Raw genomic sequence first — 20229 nt, forward strand, 5'->3', positions numbered from 1 at the left:
AAGCTTAAAAAATGTTTTTCAAAACAACGCAGCACGGGTTGTTTGTTTTTTGCCCGGATAGGAAATAACAGGCAATTCTGAAACAGAACATCCAACAAAAAAAAATAGGACCATCACTGGAGGAAATCGCTCCTGTGAGCAAACACATCGATAGAAAGATGGCCAGATGTCGTGCGTGAAACGTGCCCGTCGGGCCGCACCCCTGGGAAAGGAAGGCTTTTATTTGATCAAATGGTAAGGTGTTTAAACCGCCCGTCTCAGCGGCCGCATCAGAAGAGACGAGAAAAAGGAAAAGTACGTGTTATTGTTAAAGTCCAACTTACGCCGGTTTCACACAACCGGATCTGAATTGAAGATTCCGCGATTGGCGGACGATCCGTGGTAAAAACCTAGCACTGTAAGCCATGTAGTTTCAGGTTTTCCGTCACACCCGCCGCTACGAACCTCTGTGAGCGGAAGAAAAATCACAGCATGTTCTATTGTACGCCAGAATCCATGACCATGGTGCCCAATGCTCACAGATATACCCGCAGCCCTGACGCCATCACAGTGTGTATGGGTGGTGGGTACCCGCAGCATCACTGAGCACTGGCAATCAAAAAAGAATGAGTGTGTGTGTGTGTGTGTGTGTGTGTGTGTGTGTGTGTGTGTGTGTGTGTGTATGTGTGTATATATATATATATACACACACATACATACATACATACACACACACACACACACACACACACACACACACACACACACACACACACACAGGTATATTTAAGAAAAAAAAGAAACACCACCTGCGTGCCTTTTTGCTCATATACAATATAATTAGTTACTTGCAGGGTCATCGGCCTGAATCCGCCCCGCTCATGTACGCCCAGCCTTGATAAATCACAGTATTCCCACATGATGAACATCAGCAGGAAATGACTGCAAGTTTCTGGTCACCTGACTCTAAGACAAAGTTGACCAAAAAGTAGTCAAAAAAAATTAAAGTACTCAAAAATGGTACCAATAAAAAACTTCAGGTCACCTTGAAAAAAAAAAAGCCACCAAGCTCCCTCGCACTGCGGCATCAACGCAAAAATAAGTCATGGAGCTCAGAAGACGGCAGGAAGAGATTTATTTTTTTAATTAAAATAGGTTAAAAAAAAACAAAAACAAAACAGATTTGATGTGGCAGTAGTTGTGCCAACACACAGGGTAAAGATCACACTATTTTTACTGCACTGTGAATGCCATGAAAATGACAATTGGCATTTTCCCCCATTCTGCCACTTCCCATACATTATACTATACGTTAAACAGCAGCACGGAAAAGTACGACCGGCCTACGAAAAACCCTCACGCAATGACGTCACCAAAGACACTACAAGCGTTCGTTAAGGCGAGTAGGTAAAAATAAGTCTGCAGCAGGAAGGGGTTAATTCTATCCGCTGATACAGAAGTTGGCATATTTCTGGCTCATCCTGGGAGGGTTCCTCAACAGACAAGTCCCAGAGCCGCCTGTAAGCCGCTACGTATCCTGGGAGTTGTAGTAAGCGCCTCTCATTCCTCTAGCACTCACTTATTCATAAGCTGTCTGACCACGCCTACTTCAGTGACCAACCAAAATCCCCGACTGGCGAGAACCCACCTACGTACATGTATAATGATATGAAAAAAGGAGGAGTTTATGCAGATGAGGAGAATTTCGCGGGCTTGAGTCGGTCACGTGGTGTTTTCGCGCCAAACCGCGGGAAAGAGAAGGATTCAGTGGTGTGATCGGAACCTTCGCTGCAGCAGCTGTGATGGCGGTGAGATGCGGGGTGGGCTTTGCTGAGGGGCTACATGTGTGTTGTTAGCTGGGGGATGTTAGCTGGAGCTCGGTGGAAAGTTGTGTAGGTTTCCTCCCAGTGACATGTTGGTTACAAGGTTGTAGCTTCTAGATGAACACTGAGCTGTAGAGTGCTGGATGACAACTCCCATCATCCTTGCGGCTGTCCTATCTAGTGTCTCCTCCTGCGCTCCGGTATACTGAGGTGATATCTGGCAGTTGTAGAACTACCACTCCCAGCAATCCCTGACAGTTTGCAGCTATCACTGACCAGTCCTGCCTCCTGGATGTGGCTTAAGTGTAACGCACCATGTGGCCACGTTTTCCGGGACGTTCTGCGGTTTGTGTTAGTATCGTTTTGGAGAATTTACAGCTTTTTGGTTGCTTTTTTTTTTTTTCTTGGAGATTAGGAGACCCAAAAAGAGATTTTATTTTTTAAAATTATATAGTTTTATTTTGGATAACACTCAATGCATTCTTTTTGTTAGACGTCTACGGATGTGACATCAGACGTGTTTGTATATGCCTTATTGGTGTCCTTCTCTTCTCCCTTTTTATACATATTCTAATAAAATGAACGCTATTTTTATTTTTTTACTTTTTTTGAATTTGCGGTGCTTTGATAGCTCATAAAGTATCCTGTAGTATTAATACGGCTATCGGACAGGCAGTCTTAGGCCACTCATACACACCGTTGTTAAAACGCCACGTTCGTGTTTTAACACTTTTTTTCAAACTCCTTTGAAAAAGTTTGGCAGCATTTTTAACGCCCCCCCCCCCCCCCCCCCCCCCCCATCATGCCAATGGGTAAAGTGTGTTAAATCGCACTAAAATAAAGTGGGCAACGTTTGAAAATTGCGGCATTAGAACACTGGTCTGTGAATCTATTGACAATAATGAGGTGGTTTGCAGCTTTGGAATGCCACGGTATGCTCTGTAAGAAGCGCGTGTGAGTGGCCTTAAAGGGGTTGTCTCGCGAAAGCAAGTGGGGTTATACACTTCTGTATGGCCATATTAATGCACTTTGTAATATACATCGTGCATTAAATATGAGCCATACAGAAGTTATACACTTACCCTCTCCGGTGTTGGCGTCCCCGTCTCCATGGCGCCGACCGAAGCCGCCGTCTCCCTCGATTAGACGCGCTTGTGCAGTCTTCTGTTCTGTTGAAGATCTGTGCGGCGCGAGCATTAATATGGCCATACAGAAGTACTTAACACCGCTTGCTTGCGCAGGACAACTCCTTTAAGATCCACAGACGCATCTTGCCAGGCAGTCTGATTTGACAGCCCAGGGGTCCTTCAGAAGCCCCAGGCTGCCATGGCAACGAAAGGGCATTCTGAGGGGCTGTTCAGGATTCCGGAATACTGACCAGGACACTTACAGGGTTAACAGCAATGGTCGGCAGTCACGCTGATAGCGGTTTTTGCTGGTGTCAGGCAGCCGATACCCTTCGTGTTTGAAGAGCAATCGGCTCCATACACACTCTGCACGCCTCGGATGTAAATATATACGTTCTGGAGGCGTAAAGGGGTTAAATATATTGTAAACTGAGTTTAAACTACGTTTTCTTCATTATGCGTGTAGCGGCTGAAATCCCCGTCGCCATAATATTTGCGCTCAAGATGTTGCGCCGTTATTAATCAGGTTGAAATAGGCTGCACCTTTTCGTGGTTTGCCTGCGTGGCGGTGCTGGGTGTGACTGTCCCCTAGAGCTGATGTGGCATCCAGCAAATATGTGGGATTTTAAATTTTTTTAAGCTAATATGAGAAAAAGCATAAAGGGTTTAACTTTTTTTTTTTACATTTTTATTTTTTGTACTTTATTTTGTTGTTTTTACACAATCTGTGTCCCTCTGAGGGACTTACACAGCAGGACTGCAGATCGCTACGACTTCTCTCCTGCCATGCCATATCGCTTACTATAGCGATCACAGGCTATGGCAATACAGGACGCCGGTATCTGGCGTCCTGTTGCCATAGCAACCAGCCGGGCTCTCGTGATGTTATCGTGAGAACCGGCTGGAATCAGAGGGAGTGCCCTCTGTGGACCCTTTCCCTGCCACGATCTACTTAGGCGCGCGCGCCCCCCCCCCCCCCCTATCTCCCATGCCCCCCGCAGTCACAGCGGGACGCTGGCTTCTGCTGCGGGATAGCGCAAGATCTATAATCTCGCGCTATCGCTATGGCGTAAGTGTATGTCATTTTGCGGGAAGTACCCCGCTCCCATGATGTACCCTTACGTCATGGGGCGGGAAGGGGTTGTGCAGGGTTAGAAAACATGGCTGCACTCTTCCACACACAGCACCACCTTATCTGTAGGGTTGTAAATAACGTAAATAAGATGCTGAGCTGTAATACTAAACAAAACCTTGTTTGGAAACGGCAGCCTTGTTTTCCTAACCCTGGACCACCCCTTTAAAGAATGTTGGATTGACCAATGATATGGATTTTGTGCCCACCACATCATCGCAGGGGGGTGGGCTGATCAGCTCATCTTAATAACTAAGCCGGTCCCCTTGTCTGCGTCAGACCCCTGTGCAGATGTAACTGGAAACAGAGAGGCCTTACTACAGTTTCCCCATAAATAGGACCCACCCCTAAATAAGCCCTACTCTGATCAGGGGCGCTTGAATTATAAGCCCTAGCTACACTACATGGCGGGGGGGGGGGGAGGGGGGGGGGGGGAAACAGCAATACTTAACTAGCAGGCACCGTCCGGGTCCCTTCCGCAGTGCCGTCCGGCTTCCGTGCAGTTCTCTGTGCGGCTAGAGCATCACATGCTGGTAAAGGAGTTTGTAATCCCCGCCTCTAGCAAGCTCTGATTGGTTCTCAAGTGCTGCAGTGATTGGCTGAGCCACAGCGCTCGAGAAACCAGTTAGATCAATTGTTTGCTGGAGGTGGGGTTTTTCAAACATATGACACTGCTGTATCCGGAGTAAGTGGTCATGTGACGCTACTTCTGCATCACATGACTGGTGGTGGCGCTAGGAGCAGTGTGCAATATTGGGAGGTGAGAGGAGTGCGGGCTGTAGCTATCGATCCACAGCTGATTTCAAGTCAAAATCCGCACCAATATCGTAAAGTTTGACGGTGCTTTTGCTTCAGAAATGCTGCAGACAATTTGCAGAATTTGAGCTGTGTGTGAACAGACTCTGAGGGTGCGGCACGTGTAGCAGGACTCTGCAGTGGAACGGCCATGTCAAAATGTGCGACGGTCATCCCTTCATTTGAAAAGATAAAATCTTCTGCGGATCTTTGTGAAAACCAGCAACGTGCGAGAGAACCTTCAAAGTTATATAGGGGCTGACCCGATAACCCTTGTGTTGGGGCGGCGGCTGACCCGATAACCCTTGTGTTGGGGCGGCGGCTGACCCGATAACCCTTGTGTTGGGGCGGCGGCTGACCCGATAACCCTTGTGTTGGGGCGGCGGCTGACCCGATAACCCTTGTGTTGGGGCGGCGGCTGACCCGATAACCCTTGTGTTGCAGGACTCCTCAGAATCATTCACTATTGCCACAAGTCCCAGAAGCGCGTCCCGGCGTGGTGATGCCCTCACATCAAGTCCTGGGCGGGATCTGCCTCCCTTTGAAGACGAGTCTGAAGGCCTGTTGGGAGATGTGCTTCCGGTGGATGAGGAGGAGGATGATGAGGGAGAGGAGCTGATTGGAGATGGCATGGAAAGGTACGGAGTGTAGTATTTTCTGAAGACCTTCCAAACCGTGCCAATGTGAAAGGATCGCCATGAAGTTCAATGCAAACCTTGTTTTTTGGGTTTCAGGGATTACCGTGCGATTTCTGAGCTGGACGTGTATGAGGGGGAGGGCCTGGACGATGAAGATGTGGAGGAGCTAACGGCCAGTCAGAGAGAAGCGGCCGAACAGGCCATGAGGATCAGAGACCGGGAGATGGGCCGGGACATGGGGCGCATGCGGCGAGGTCTGCTGTACGGTAGGTTTAATGCTGATGAGGTTTGTACACCATATTATAACAAAACAGTGCAGTCAATATGCACATTTATAGCCCTTGGCTTGCTGTCACTGAATGGAAACTTTTCATACCTAACTTGCAGCAAAGCTTTTTTAGAGAGCTGATAAACTTAAGGGGTCGTCCCACAAAATGAAATTTTCTATTCACAGAACGGGATAAGTATTTGATCAATGGGGGTACAACTACTGGGGGTCCCGATGGTCCCCACATAAATGGAGCAGTGGTTACACGTGTGCATTGCTGTTCCATTCATTTCAGCGGGGTCGCTGGAGATTATGTTCATGTGCTCAGCTATCTCTGGCAGTCCTATTGAAATGAATGGTGCGGCGGTGCCCGTACTTGACCCCTGCTCTTGGGGTCAATGACAGTCCCAACGGTTAGACCTGACCAGTCAGTTATTCGCTGTACTGTAGATGGCAGATAACCTCATTGAGTGGGATGGTCACTTTAAGTTTTGCACTTGTGGTAAGTAAACCATTTTTTCAATCTTGTAATTAGACAGTGACGAAGAGGAGGAAGATCGCCCCGCACGTAAGCGTAGGCTGGCCGAGCGTGCTGCAGAAGGAGCCCCTGACGAAGATGAAGAGATGATTGAAAGCATTGAGAACTTGGAGGATATGAAGGGTCACACAGTGAGAGAGTGGGTGTTAATGGCGGCGACACGCCTGGAGATCTACCATCGCTTCAAAAACTTTCTTAGGACGCACGTCGATGAGCATGGACACAATGTCTTCAAAGAGAAGATCAGCGACATGTGCAAAGGTAATGGATCCCTCTGTAGCTGCATCTCCTCTGGGGGAGGGTGACGCACCCTGACATCCATATTCCATCATTGACCTGATCCGCATGGGGTTTTCCTATATTGGAGGTTGTATATAGATGTAGCATATCGGTATACTTCTTCCAGACAACAAGGAGAGCTTGGTGGTGAACTACGAGGACCTCGCCGCCCGTGAGCACGTCTTGGCTTACTTCCTCCCAGAAGCCCCGGCTGAAATGTTAAAGATTTTTGATGAGGCCGCCAAGGAGGTCGTTCTGGTCATGTACCCCAAGTATGACCGCATTGCCCGTGAAATCCACGTCCGCATCTCACATCTTCCACTGGTAGAAGAGCTGCGATCTCTCCGGTAAGTCCGTCTGGTCTGTGATGAGCAGATGTAGGATTAACATGGTGCTTTTGCGCGGTGACATAATTGCAGTCCCCTTTTTAGGCAGCTGCATCTGAATCAGCTGATCCGTACCAGCGGCGTGGTGACCTGCTGTACGGGCGTCCTACCGCAGCTCAGTATGGTGAAGTACAACTGTAACAAGTGCAGCTTCGTCTTGGGGCCCTTCTTCCAGTCTCAGAACCAGGAGGTGAAGCCGGGGTCCTGCCCGGAGTGTCAGTCCCTGGGGCCATTTGAGATCAACATGGAGGAGGTAGGTTGGATTTGTAATGCACTGTTTCAATAAAGCTGCGCTTGTTGCGACACTTTGGGGAAACTTTTCCTTTCTTGTCTTATTTTTGATACTTTAACTTTTCAGACCGTGTATCAGAACTACCAGCGGATCACCATTCAGGAGAGTCCGGGGAAAGTAGCAGCGGGCAGGCTTCCTCGATCCAAGGATGCCATCCTTCTGTCGGATTTGGTGGACAGCTGTAAACCTGGGGATGAAATAGTGAGTATTGCCGAGAGCATAGCTGCTGTCCGTACGTCCTGTTGGGGAATATGAACATCATAGAGCTGGGTGTCCACTCAGGATCCCTTTTTTTTGATCTAGAACAGAGCTGCTCAGTGAGACCAGATCCTTGTGAACCTCTTGCAGTCTTGATCTTCCTGGGTGGCCGTTCATGCGACTAGCCAACCTCCTGCTGCTGCAGCAGCGGGGATCCATTAACACCGATCCCTGCTGTTAACCCCTCTTATGCAGTGACAAATGTTGATCACTGCATGTAAAGGGCTCACAGTCGGAGGGCGCTTCCTCTGTGATGTCACCAGCTCTCCACTATATAACGGGAGGCCTGATGGGTTGCTACGGGAACGCAAGACAATGGTGTCTGTCATGTCCTGTGATCTCTGTGAAATAGAAATACATTGCAGTGCAGAAGTACTGCAGTATATGATCAGTGTGATCACAGCATTGCAGGTTCAAGCCCTCTTCATAGACATAAAAAAAAAAAGTGAAAATAAATAACTAAAATGTAAAAGCTTTTAGGGCTCATGTCCACGGGCAAAAGAAGAATTAAAATCCGCAGCAGATTTTAACTCTTCTCCCGCCCGCGGATCCGCACCCCATAGGGATGCATTGACCACCCGCGGGGTAGATAAATACCCGCGGATGGTCAATAAAAGTGATTTTAAAAAAAATGGAGCATGAAAAAATCTGGACCATGCTCCATTTTCGTGCGGGTCTCCCGCGGGGACGGCTCCCGCGGGCTTCTATTGAAGCCTATGGAAGCCGTCCGGATCCGCGGGAGACCTAAAATAGGAATTTAAAAGAATTTACTCATCCGGAGCGGGCGGGGAAGGTCTTCTCTTGCTCACGGCCGGATCTTTCTTGCTTCGGCTCGGCGGATGTGCCCGGCGCATGCGCGCGGCACGTCGCCGGCGTGACGAGTTCATCCGCCGGCCGAAAAAGAAGATCCGGCCGTGAGGAAGAGAAGACTTTCCCTGCCCGCTCCGGATGAGTAAATTCTTTTAAATTCTTATTTTCAGCGCTCACGTCCGCGGGGCAGGAGGGAGCCGCTGCAGATTCTCCATGTAGAATCCGTAGCGGGCCTGATTTTCCCCGTGGACATGAGGCCTTAGGGCTAATGCCTACGGACAGTTTTCTGCCACGTTAACCCGCAGCTATTAGGTTCTGTAGAACCTAATAGCTCAATGTTCACGCTGCGGATTTCTGCAGCGTTAAAGAAATCGCTTCATTCTCTAATTGTAGTCAATGGAAGCCGTCCGTCACGCAATACTTCCACTGTGAGCGCAGCAGAAGTATCGCATGATTAGGCATCATCGCCTGCTGAACTGTGCATGTGCGGCGGCTAGCCAGAAAGGACTCGTGCGGCGGATCGAGAGAGGGGAATATGGGGTCTTTGGGGGGCACCGTGTCGGACGCTGCTGCGATATTCCGCTGGCGGAGTCCGACACGGCTGTGTGCATGAGATGAGGCCTTATGTGTATTTCTCTTGTTTGCTTAAAAAAAGTTCACTTTTGGTATCGCATCTGTAGCAAGTTCTACAGTAAATTGAACACACTTTCTATCCTGTGCGGCAAACACTGTTCAAAAAAAAATAATTCAATTTTGGCTAGTTTTTTTTAATTCTTTTCGCCTCCCCCAAAAATGCAACAATAGTGATCAAAAAGACAAATTTACTCCAAAATAATACTAATAGACTACAGCTTGTCACATCAAAAACAAGTCCTCACAGAACTCGGTTCATGGAAAAATAAAGCGTTTTGGGACTTTAAATGCAGCAATGCAAAAAAAATTTTTTTTTTTTTTTTTTTAAAAAAAGGGGTTTTGTGCAAAAGTGGAAAAACCTAAAACATTTTGGGATTGTCATCATATCGACCTGCAGAAAAAAATCTATCCTGTCATTTATGCTACATCATCAACTCAGAGGGGTGGAAAAAAACTTGTTTTTCTCCCTGCCTTCCAAAAAAAAAAAAATGTATAAAAGTTTCACAATGCATTATATGTACCCAAAAAATGGTACTAAATTAAAGCTATAGCTCACTACGCAAAAAGCAAGCCCTCATACTACAATGCCTGCGGAAAAATGGTTATGGCTCTTGGAAAGTAGAGATAAAAATTCCCCAAAAATCGTCATATCCTTATGGCCAAAATAGGCACTAAGGGTTTAAACAGCTCTTTTAATTCATGGGAGTGTCTTGTACTACTTGTATATATCAAGAGGTCAGGGTTTCTTGTGTTTAATGACGCTGCATGTTCTTTTTTTGACAGGAGCTCACTGGTATCTACCACAACAACTACGATGGGTCCCTCAACACGGCCAACGGTTTCCCGGTTTTCGCCACCGTTATTCTTGCCAATCACATTACTAAGAAAGATGACAAAGTGGCAGTGGGAGAGCTGACTGACGAGGACGTCAAAGCCATTGTGGCCCTTTCCAAAGATGAGCGGATTGGAGAACGGGTAAGGGGGACTAGTAGTCCGTGAGCTGTATGTCAGGTCAGGGTTGGGTGTCGGGAAGCAGCATGTGACTTGTGGTTGTGTTGCAGATTTTTGCCAGCATCGCTCCGTCCATCTACGGCCATGAAGACATCAAGAGAGGCCTCGCTCTTGCTCTATTCGGGGGAGAGCCAAAGAACCCAGGTGTGTACGTAAGACTAGGCGTATTTGTGGTCCCTTCACACACAGCACACACATATATATGCATTAGGTGTGGAGGAAACTGTACAATTTGGTCATACCCAAAAGCGGGAAACCAGAGCAAAATGTTACCATCCAGGTTATTCGAGATAATTGGCAGAGAAGGGGAGAATGTTACAAGTTTGGTCTATTTGAAGTATATGTTCATGTTTTGCATAATCTCAGTATGATTTGTGCCTTCAACATGGCATGACTCCTATTTCCTCAGGTGGCAAGCACAAAGTCCGTGGGGACATAAACGTCTTGCTATGTGGTGATCCGGGGACAGCAAAATCCCAGTTTCTGAAATACGTGGAGAAAGTTGCAAGCAGAGCCGTATTCACAACAGGCCAGGGAGCGTCCGCTGTGGGTCTGACAGCCTATGTCCAGCGCCATCCAGTTACCAAGGAATGGACGCTAGAAGCCGGAGCTCTGGTCTTGGCCGACAGAGGAGTGTGCTTGATTGATGAGTTTGACAAGGTCAGTTGCTTCTGTGCATTTTATCCCGTTATACCACTTACAGGGCGATGGCACACCATCTGGATAGGCCATCCGTTTTCGGAACAGTTGGGCTCCGATACCTGGGAATGAAGGTGGGTTGTGGTGCTAGTGTAGTGATCCAACTGTAGGACTGCTCGGAGAAATAGACGGCGCTGTAGCACAACGTTGGCTCCACGGGGTCTTCATTCTCAGTTTTTCCAAATAAGTTTGTTACTTTAACCCCTTAGTGACTGGCCTATTGCATGGAATCTTGTGCTCCATTTAAAACCCCCTTAAAACCTATACCTAAAATACACAAGCTCCTCTTATGGATTTTAATGGCCGTGGCATTTATTTTAAACGGGGTTTACCAATAACCTTAAATATATATACCAAAGTGGACTCGGGGCTCCCTCACACAGGCGTTGGCAGAAACGGAGCGTCTCTTAACGCTGCGGTTTGGTTGGTGTCTGCTTTGGGTTTCTTTCATATGTATATGTTTTTATTTTATTCTGTAACTTTGTTTTAATTATTTTTTGTTTACTATCCATGTCCCCCATGATGTCATATAAGATCTCTGGGGGGGACATTCACATGGTTTATTTTTTTTTTTTTTTTTATATTGACATTTTTTCACTGTAGCTGGGGCATCCATAGGAGCCTCAGTTACAAGGAAAACCTCTCCTGTAGTGACAATAGTCACTGGTAGACCTGATTAGTGTCTGGTAGGACCATGCAGCTCTGCTGTGCCAGGGCATCCTAGCGGTTACGTGACTGCCGTAAAGGAGGCAGAAGGAGTTAAACACTTCTCCCTCCTCTGGGTTATCAGCTGTGACTTCTCATTGATTGCAGAAGCAGGGGCTTTAATTCCCCCCACCCAACGGTTGGGATTAAAGCCCCGGACCAAGCCCCATTAATTTACTGTGCTTTGTCCTTAATGGGTTAAATATGTGCAGCTTTAAAGCCCATTATGGACGTCGGTAAAGGGGTGTATTGGGGTTACTTAGGGGTTAAGCTACCCTATTAAATTAATCCACTTTGTACAATGATGGCCCATTACTGAGAGATGCCGTCCTTGTATGACCTTTGGCATTTGACTCTACGATTCGTAGGAATGAAGGGGTAGCGGCACTGGTGCAGCTCTGCATCTTCTTCACTGTCTTTTCTGCAGAGCAGCTCTCCCGCTCACCTGGCTATGCAGGGAGTTGTTGTCACCCCTTCACTTGAATGGAGCTGCGCTGCAGTTCTCGGCGGTCAGGTGGCCAGGGTGGCACTAGGGGTTGGTGAAGGGGTTGTAGCCTCTTGATTCTCAGCGTTGTTGGGGGGTCCCAGATGTCAGACCCTCTGATCATTAAGGAATGCTGTATCTTGGCAGTACTCCATTCCAAGTTGAGATAACCTCTTTAATTAATAACGCAACAAAAGTAAATTGACTCTTGCATGTAATAAGGGGCGGAGCTGTGGAGCAGGCAGTTTGTCTTTAGGGAGCTTTCTATAGGAATCCATGTTACAGGTGGCTGCCACTTACATAATTACACCATTGTTTTGTCTTGCAGATGAATGACCAGGACAGAACAAGCATCCATGAAGCCATGGAGCAGCAGAGCATCTCCATCTCCAAGGCCGGCATCGTCACCTCTCTGCAGGCCCGCTGCACCGTCATTGCTGCCTCCAACCCCATCGGTAGAACCTCTGTTAATTTGCTTTTATCGTGAGCTTTGAGCCAGACAAGATCTTCATGGGGTTTTGTTTTGCAGGAGGACGTTACGATCCGTCACTAACGTTTTCTGAGAACGTGGATCTGACTGAGCCCATTGTGTCTCGATTTGACATTCTCTGTGTGGTGAGGGACACGGTGGACCCCGTTCAGGTATAGCACTTTCTGAATTACGTTCTCTCCAAAGTTAAAGGGGTTTCCCCATTAATTCACGCCACAGGACATTTATTTGTTGTGGGAGTACAGGATTTATAGGTAACAGGATTGGGAGCCAATCCCGCTCTATGCAAGGGGAGTGCCAGCTGCCTTCAACTGATGACACCCGACCGCTACAGCTGCGCTTGCACAATTCTGACACTGGCTTCTAAATGCCCCAATCGGTGTTTGGTTTCCGTTCAATGAGATTGTGAGGTACAATTTGGGTGCCACGACAGCCTGGGACTTTCTCAAGACTCAGACTGCCTGTCAGAATGCAGTATAATGCAATAGTATGATATTGCATTATAATTTAAGTGATCAAACCAACCCAAGTTCAAGTCCCCTGTGAAGACTTTAATTTTAAAAGAAAACAACTTTTTTACTAACTTCTTGAAGAAAGAAACGTATTCCCATATTTGTAGTAAAAGAGAATAAAAACTATCTGGTATCGCTGCGTCCATAAGTCTGATCGATCAAAGTCACACATTTAGCCTGCAGAGTGAAAGCATCAGAATTGAGCTGTGGTTTTCTTTCTTTTTTTTAACCCAGTCTCAAATAATAAAAAAAAATGCAATGGGTGATCAAAAGTCACATGAACTTCAAAATGTTACCAATAGAAATTACAGAGCGCCCCGCTAAAAATGATTCCCGCATATGACAATGTTGATAAAAGAATAGTTATGGCCGCAGAAAATTTCATTTTTAAAAGTACAGCAATAAAACTATATTTTGTATTGTCTGAACTGTACTGACCCACAGGATGGCTCTTATTTTTGCTACAGCATGTACAAGACCCCCTAGCAATAAAATGATGGTGGAATTGCATTTTTCCATTTCACTCTTAGGAAGATTTTGTTTCTTAGTACATTGTACTGTATATTAAATAAAACCATTGAAAAAATACAATTCATTCTGGGAATAAGAAGCCTTCAGACAGCCCAGTCAATGGAAATATAAGAGGAATGAGTTAGGATTTGTAAGCTGGGAGGAAAAAATTAGAATGGGGAAAAGAAGGACCACATCATAAGGGGGTTTAAAGGCATCTAGCCAGAGGACATCCAGCGATCCTAAGACTGGCGCTCCTTGAATGACCCTTGTAGATGTCTGCGCATGCATGACTCGCTCCCCTGACTTCTATGGCACAGAGCGACTGCCAAGCCTCTTGATTTTCCTTCCTTTCTATAAAAGTGATGATAGAGAATGTGCGCTACAGCTCCATTCACAGTCATATGGCAGTGGTGCACTAGTCTAGTGGTCATGAAGGTCTTCCCTTTTTGAGCACAACCACTCGTCATCTCTTATTTTGTGATCATGTTGGCTTCTGTCACTTTTAGGATGAAATGCTGGCGAGGTTCGTGGTTGGCAGCCATATTAAACATCATCCAAGCAACAAAGATGTCGTAAATGGAGGTCTCGAAGAAATGGTTCTACCGAATACATTTGGAGTGGAGCCACTCCCTCAAGAGGTGCTGAAGAAATACATCATATACGCCAAGGAAAAGGTCCGCCCAAAGCTGAACCAGATGGATCAGGATAAAGTGGCAAGAATGTACAGCGATCTGAGGAAAGAGTCCATGGTGAGCGGCTTCTGCTGGTTTTAGAACATTAACGATCACTTGACTGTGGAGAGTTTAAAAATGACACTGCTGCATTCTGCTATTACTCCACTAGGTGGCGATGTGATCCATTTAAGTTCTCAGTACACTTTTAATGTTAGTAGCTTTCTTTAACCTCTTCCTGACAGTGGGCTTGAGAGCTGAACTGCTCTATACATGGAGGATATCTGTTTCATGACTGCTGACAAATGTGAATTCCAGTCCCCGCTTTTTAAACCTTTTCAGATGCCATTATTCGTTCTGACAATGGCATTTAAAAGGCCCGACAGGGAGGGGACTCCCACCGTCACCTGAGCGGCTTGCCTCCATCAGATTGCGGTGTGCCACTCAGTTACCATGGCAGCCTGTGGCCTTGTGGAAGCTCTTGGGGCTGCCAAGTATTTCTGCCTGTTAAGTGTGGCCTCTGGCAGGACTTAATCTTATGATACATACTGCATAAAAAGTAAATAAGATTAATTTTAAAACTTTAACCCCTTAGTGACGCGGATGACTTTGCTCCTAAGGACGTGATTATTCATCTCCAATTTTCAAAGCCAAAAGTTTATTTTTCTGTCAACCTGGTGAACACAAGGCTTTTTTGAAAATCCGTTTTATTGCCTTTTTCTGGGAGGAAAAATGAATAAAGGTTTTTTTATTTTTTGTGAATAGTATTTGCCCCATGTAAACTACAAGTGTGTGTGCAAAGTATTGTACAAGTTGGCTGTGAAGATACCAAATGGTTTTTTAAAAATTTTTTTTACACACTTTGACCTTTTTAAAGGGGTTGTCCCGCGCCGAAACGGGTTTTGTTTTTTTTAAACCCCCCCCCCGTTCGGCGCGAGACAACCCCGCTGCAGGGGTTAAAAAAACAACCCGCACAGCGCTTACCTGAATCCCGGCGGTCCGGCGTCTTCATACTCACCTGCTGAAGATGGCCGCCGGGATCCTCTGTCTCCATGGACCGCAGGACTTCTGTGCGGTCCATTGCCGATTCCAGCCTCCTGATTGGCTGGAATCGGCACGTGACGGGGCGGAGCTACACGGAGCCCCATTCAGAAAAGAAGACCCGGACTGCGCAAGCGCGGCTAATTTGGCCATCGGAGGGCGAAAATTAGTCGGCACCATGGAGACGAGGACGCCAGCAACGGAGCAGGTAAGTATAAAACTTTTTATAACTTCTGTATGGCTCATAATTAATGCACAATGTACATTACAAAGTGCATTATTATGGCCATGCAGAAGTGTATAGACCCACTTGCTGCCTCGGGACAACCCCTTTAAGTAAGAAAACTTGAACCTTCGAAGCTAATGATAATACATTGTATTACTTCTGTATTGCAGTGTATTATCGCTGCTAATAGCAGACCTGGAAGTCCTTGTCTGGTGTCCAGTTGCCATGGCGACCCGTCAACCCTCCGCAATTACCTAACTGAATGACGTCAGGGGGGAGCTTTAAACCTTTTACATGCTGCGATTAACATTGTGGCGTGTAAGGTGTTAACAAGTGATCAGTCTTCTCACTAATGCCTACTGTCAGTCATAGCAGGATACATATGCGGGTTGTGTGGGCTCTGCTCCTGAGCCCTTGCCATCCGTAGGACGTACGGGGAGAAAGCTGCTTCCCAGACGGAAAGAAAGTTTTTGTTCTGTGAGATTTAGAGGTTAAAAATACCAAAGTTTAAAAGCCCCCCCCCCCCCTCTATTCGAAGTCATCGCATTATTCCACAGTGTCATCGCCATTAGAAATAGCGTATGCAATGTCAGAACTGTGCTTTTATCATTTGCTATAAAAAATTGTGTAAATGACCAAAAATTGTATGTAGCAATATTTAACTTTGTCTCCTGCAGGCAACAGGTAGCATCCCCATTACCGTCCGACACATTGAGTCAATGATCCGTATGGCAGAGTCGCATGCACGTATGCATCTGAGGGATTACGTGGTGGAAGATGATGTGAATATGGCCATACGAGTGATGCTGGAGAGCTTTATTGACACACAGAAGTTCAGCGTAATGAGAAGCATGAGGAAGGTACGTAATAATGCATGGTAACCAGATTGTCCTACCCCGATACCGCCTTTATAGAATTGGCCACGTGCTAAGCAGTCTCCTCGCTGAGCTGGTCTGTGGCTGGTGGTGATAAAATATTATTAGATGACATTAGACTAAATGTATGTATGCGCTGAACTGTAACGGGGGATATTCTATTCGCAGACGTTTGCCCGATACCTGGCGTTCAGGAGAGACAACAATGAACTGTTGCTATTCATACTGAAACAGTTGGTGGCCGAACAAGTGACTTACCAGAGGAACCGGTACGGCGCGCAGCAGGACGCCATCGAGGTGTCCGAGAAGGATCTTGTGGACAAGGTGAATGTGATGGGTCATGGAGAGGACTTGAACGGGAATATATGTTCATATTAAGGGGTTATCTGTTTGGAGAGGCGCCGCGATTCCCTGCACTGTACAGGGAAAAACTTAAGGTGTCGCAGCACTGGTTTAGTGCTGCATCCTTGTTGCTGCAATTTCCTGCACAGCAAAGCGCTATCCATTTGGACTGGGTTGGTTATAGCTAGGGATGAGCGAGTATACTCGCTAAGGCACTACTCGCTCGAGTAATGTGCCTTAGCCGAGTATCTCCCCGCTCGTCCCTAAAGATTTGGGGGCTGGCGCGGAGCTGCGGGGAGGAACGGAGGGGAGATCTCTCTCCCACCCGCTCTGCCCTGCTCCCCGCCGCAACTCGCCTGTCAGCTGTGGTGGCCCCCGAGTCTTTATGGACGAGCAGGTAGATACTCGTCTAAGGCACATTACTCGAGCAAGTAGTGCCTTAGCGAGTATACTCGCTCATCCCTAGTTATAGCTTATCCTCAGGATCAGTTGGCTCCAAAAGTGATGGTGCATCCTAGTAATAAGCAATCACTTTATATAATGGGAAGCCTTTTTTTTTTTTTTTGGCTCTCATTCTCTTCCTCCCATTTTAAACCTTTCTTCCTTTTTTTTCAGGCTCGGCAGATTAATATCCACAACCTGTCAACATTTTACGACAGCGATTTGTTCAAGATGAACAGGTTCTCGCATGACGTGAAGAAGAAACTGATCATCCAGCAGTTCTGAGGCAGCACGCTCTACGGGATGTAATGTGGGACACGTGGAGCTTTTACCTTTGTCAGCACATGAGGGAGCGTGAGAAGAGATCCGGTGACAAATCTGTTCTTGCACCAAATGAACTGAGCGCCGCACCAGAGGTGAACCTGGAGCTTTCCTGCATCCGTGACCGCTCGGTGCCGTGGTACAGCGGCGTCTTAGTGAGCGCTCTCCATAGGAAGCTTGACTTTATATCCATATTACCGGTATGTCTTCATGGAGGCGGTCTGGAGACATGGAGGACATTACAGCATCTAATTCACCTAACATTTCACGTTTGTGTCTGTTTCTTGGACATGAAGCCGCTCACTGAGTAAACGTTACCTGCGATAGGACTTTATGTATATTTTGAAGCTTATGCAGCATGTTTTCTAGTAAAAGTTTAAGAAGTTTCTTAGCTCAGTGGCTGCTGATTTATTGCAGATTCTGCGCTGTAAGCAAGTGTTCACCGCTAATTGGATTGCATGTCTCGGGGGTTGTGAATGTGCCTCTATTTCAGATCCTTTCTGTTATGGGCCCTGGCTCCAGGCCCCATATTATCCGCCCTTCTGGGGGGCCCTGTATGCCCGTTCTTTCAGCCTGCGGGAGGCCCCAAACACTGTTCCTCACTGATTCTGCAGAGACCTGGCTTGCTTACATCTTCGATGCCTTGGTTTGGGAAATTCTCTTTTTGAGCTACGCTATTGAATTTTCCCAACACATCCTCAAGATCGCTGCTTTTAGCTCCAAAGGCCGAGTCTCCTTCAAAGGCCAGTACTTTAGTTCAGGCTATACAGCCGCTATCCTCTCAGCGGGGTAAAAGTCCATGTCCCTCTCTTAAAACATTATATTAAGGAGTTCTATCCCAAGCTCTTTACTATTGAAAAAGGACTGCAGTGCCAGGCCCATTCAGGACCTGCAGCAGTCCAGATGCTTCCACATGGAGTCGTTGAGGTCAGTCACTGCTTCCATGGAACCAGGGCAATGTCTGTCATCCATCATCAAGGATGTCACTGAGGACTTGTGAGAATCTGTCATTTTAAATAAAATATAAGCAGAAATATGGAAAAGTCTGAAGGGTTCACAAACTTTCAAGCACCACTGTCGCTGCCATCGGCCAGGGAGGGAGGGTGCATGTCCTGCACTATATGGACGGCGCACCTCAGTTCGCTGCTTTCCGAATGGTTTTGCTGGACTGAGCATTTCTAGAACTGCTGTCTGAACACTGGGGTGTAAGGAAGGTGACCCCCGTCCATCTGCTCTAGTCGGTCACACATTTTTTATGGGACAGTCTGTCTACTTGCAACCACCCTCTGAGCTGAAATGGAGGGTTATTTAGAATGTATTCTGACTGCCATGGAGCCAGACTGGCGCTAATAAGCTGACTGCTGTACCGCCTAAATAGGTGACTGATGAAACTATCAATTTTCATGGTCCAATACCCCCCAATTTCACCTAAAATTATCATTTGTCAGGGAAAATTTTAACTAATTGTTAAATGAGTGATGAGACTCATGTCGTCCGGAAACCGGTCAACTGCACTTGATCTTTCAACCAATTATTAAACAAAAAAAAACTCTTCTCTTTTCACAAATGACCGCTGACACCCACCAAGCTGTGGTAAAGCTAGCTCCGATTTGCAGCTGTTTACAGCTTACATGTCCTGATGGTGGCGGCCTCCGTCTGACCATCAGCCTCCACTCATAGGGTGCCAATGGTTGCCGTGTTGGCCCTGGGCCTAGCGAAGGCTTGCAGGGCTATAATGTCTCTAACCTGCTTGTTGCTTAATATGTGAACCTAAAAAATACAATGTACTGAAGTATTGCGGTATATTATACAAGTGATCACATGACGCATGTTCAAGTCCATAAGGGAACTTAAATAATGCAAAATGTAAGTGAAATAATTTTTAGAAAATTGAAAAAAAAAAATTCCTACAAAATGATGAAGAAAATACACCGCAATGAGAATTTTATGTTTATCAAAAAGCCCAAAGTAAGTATTATACTTCATCTCACATGGTGAATACTGCAAAAAACAAAACTTCATAATGCCACAACTGCATTATTTTGGTCACGCTGTCTCCATAATAAATATTTAAGCAGTCAAAAAGGCATGTGTGTGCAAAAATGGTGGCAATAAAAATACAGCGCGGCCTGCAAAAAGAGCCCTCACACAGTGCATTGATCGGAAAATTATTTAAGGGATTCGTACAAAGCCTTTTATAATAAAAAGGTTTTCCTTTTTTTTTTTTTTTCCGTTGCGGCCGCACTCTCCTCTACAGGAGCGCCGGCCGCAACGGAGAAGTATGCGGCCAAGCTGCTCCAAAACCCATGGCTAAGTACTGCGGGTTTTGAAGCAGCGCTTTACTGGTGGAAATCTCACGGTTTTTCGCTGCGGCAAAACCGCGAGATTTCTGCTGGGAATACGTCCCGTGTGACTCCAGCATAAAGGTTGTTGACTGCTCCCAAACTGTGGCATGAGCTGTTACCTGTCTGGGGTAAGTCTACATGTTCAGCCACTGGGTAAGCCTGGAATCTTCTTCCGTAGCAGATGCTGTGCTCCTGTCTCGAGGTCAGGATGGGAAGGTTTTTGTCTTATGGCCTCCTGGAGATATAGGAGAACCCTGCAGTAGTGGAGTGCTTCCTGTGTTGCTGCATCGGGATGGAAGGTTTCCTGTATATGACCTGTCCCTTCTGGTACTTCATCAGTGGATGGAGTTGAGGTGTACACTGATCTGGGCACCACCTAGTATCACCACTGATGGGAGCTGGGGAGAAAAGTGAGTGCTGTCTAAGTGGATCTCCAGGCACCCCAACAGGTCATGTTTTCAGGATTCCCCCAGTATTGTACAGGTGATGTAATTATTGTCAGCGCCTCAGACATTGCCACAGGTGTTCTTACTATAGGATATCCTGAAAACATGACCTGTTGGTGATCCCTGAGGACTGGAATTGGGAAACACTG

General features: G+C 46.6%; 1 protein-coding gene across 1 annotated transcript; it reads left to right on the forward strand.

Annotated features, from left to right (window-relative positions):
* Positions 1-1710: 1710 nt before the first annotated feature.
* MCM2 (minichromosome maintenance complex component 2) lies at positions 1711-17680 on the forward strand. The gene is made up of 16 exons (XM_066597038.1): positions 1711-1787; positions 5301-5494; positions 5591-5760; positions 6298-6561; positions 6707-6926; positions 7011-7218; positions 7324-7458; positions 9742-9933; positions 10020-10113; positions 10379-10629; positions 12186-12312; positions 12387-12499; positions 13879-14121; positions 15988-16170; positions 16354-16509; positions 17143-17680. Exons 1-16 carry the CDS (start codon positions 1782-1784, stop codon positions 17251-17253), a joined length of 2667 nt encoding a protein of 888 aa, XP_066453135.1. The 5' UTR covers positions 1711-1781; the 3' UTR covers positions 17254-17680.
* Positions 17681-20229: the final 2549 nt, after the last annotated feature.

The sequence above is a fragment of the Eleutherodactylus coqui genome, chromosome 3 (genome assembly GCF_035609145.1).
Source record: "Eleutherodactylus coqui strain aEleCoq1 chromosome 3, aEleCoq1.hap1, whole genome shotgun sequence".
NCBI classification, from domain to species: Eukaryota; Metazoa; Chordata; class Amphibia; order Anura; family Eleutherodactylidae; genus Eleutherodactylus; species Eleutherodactylus coqui.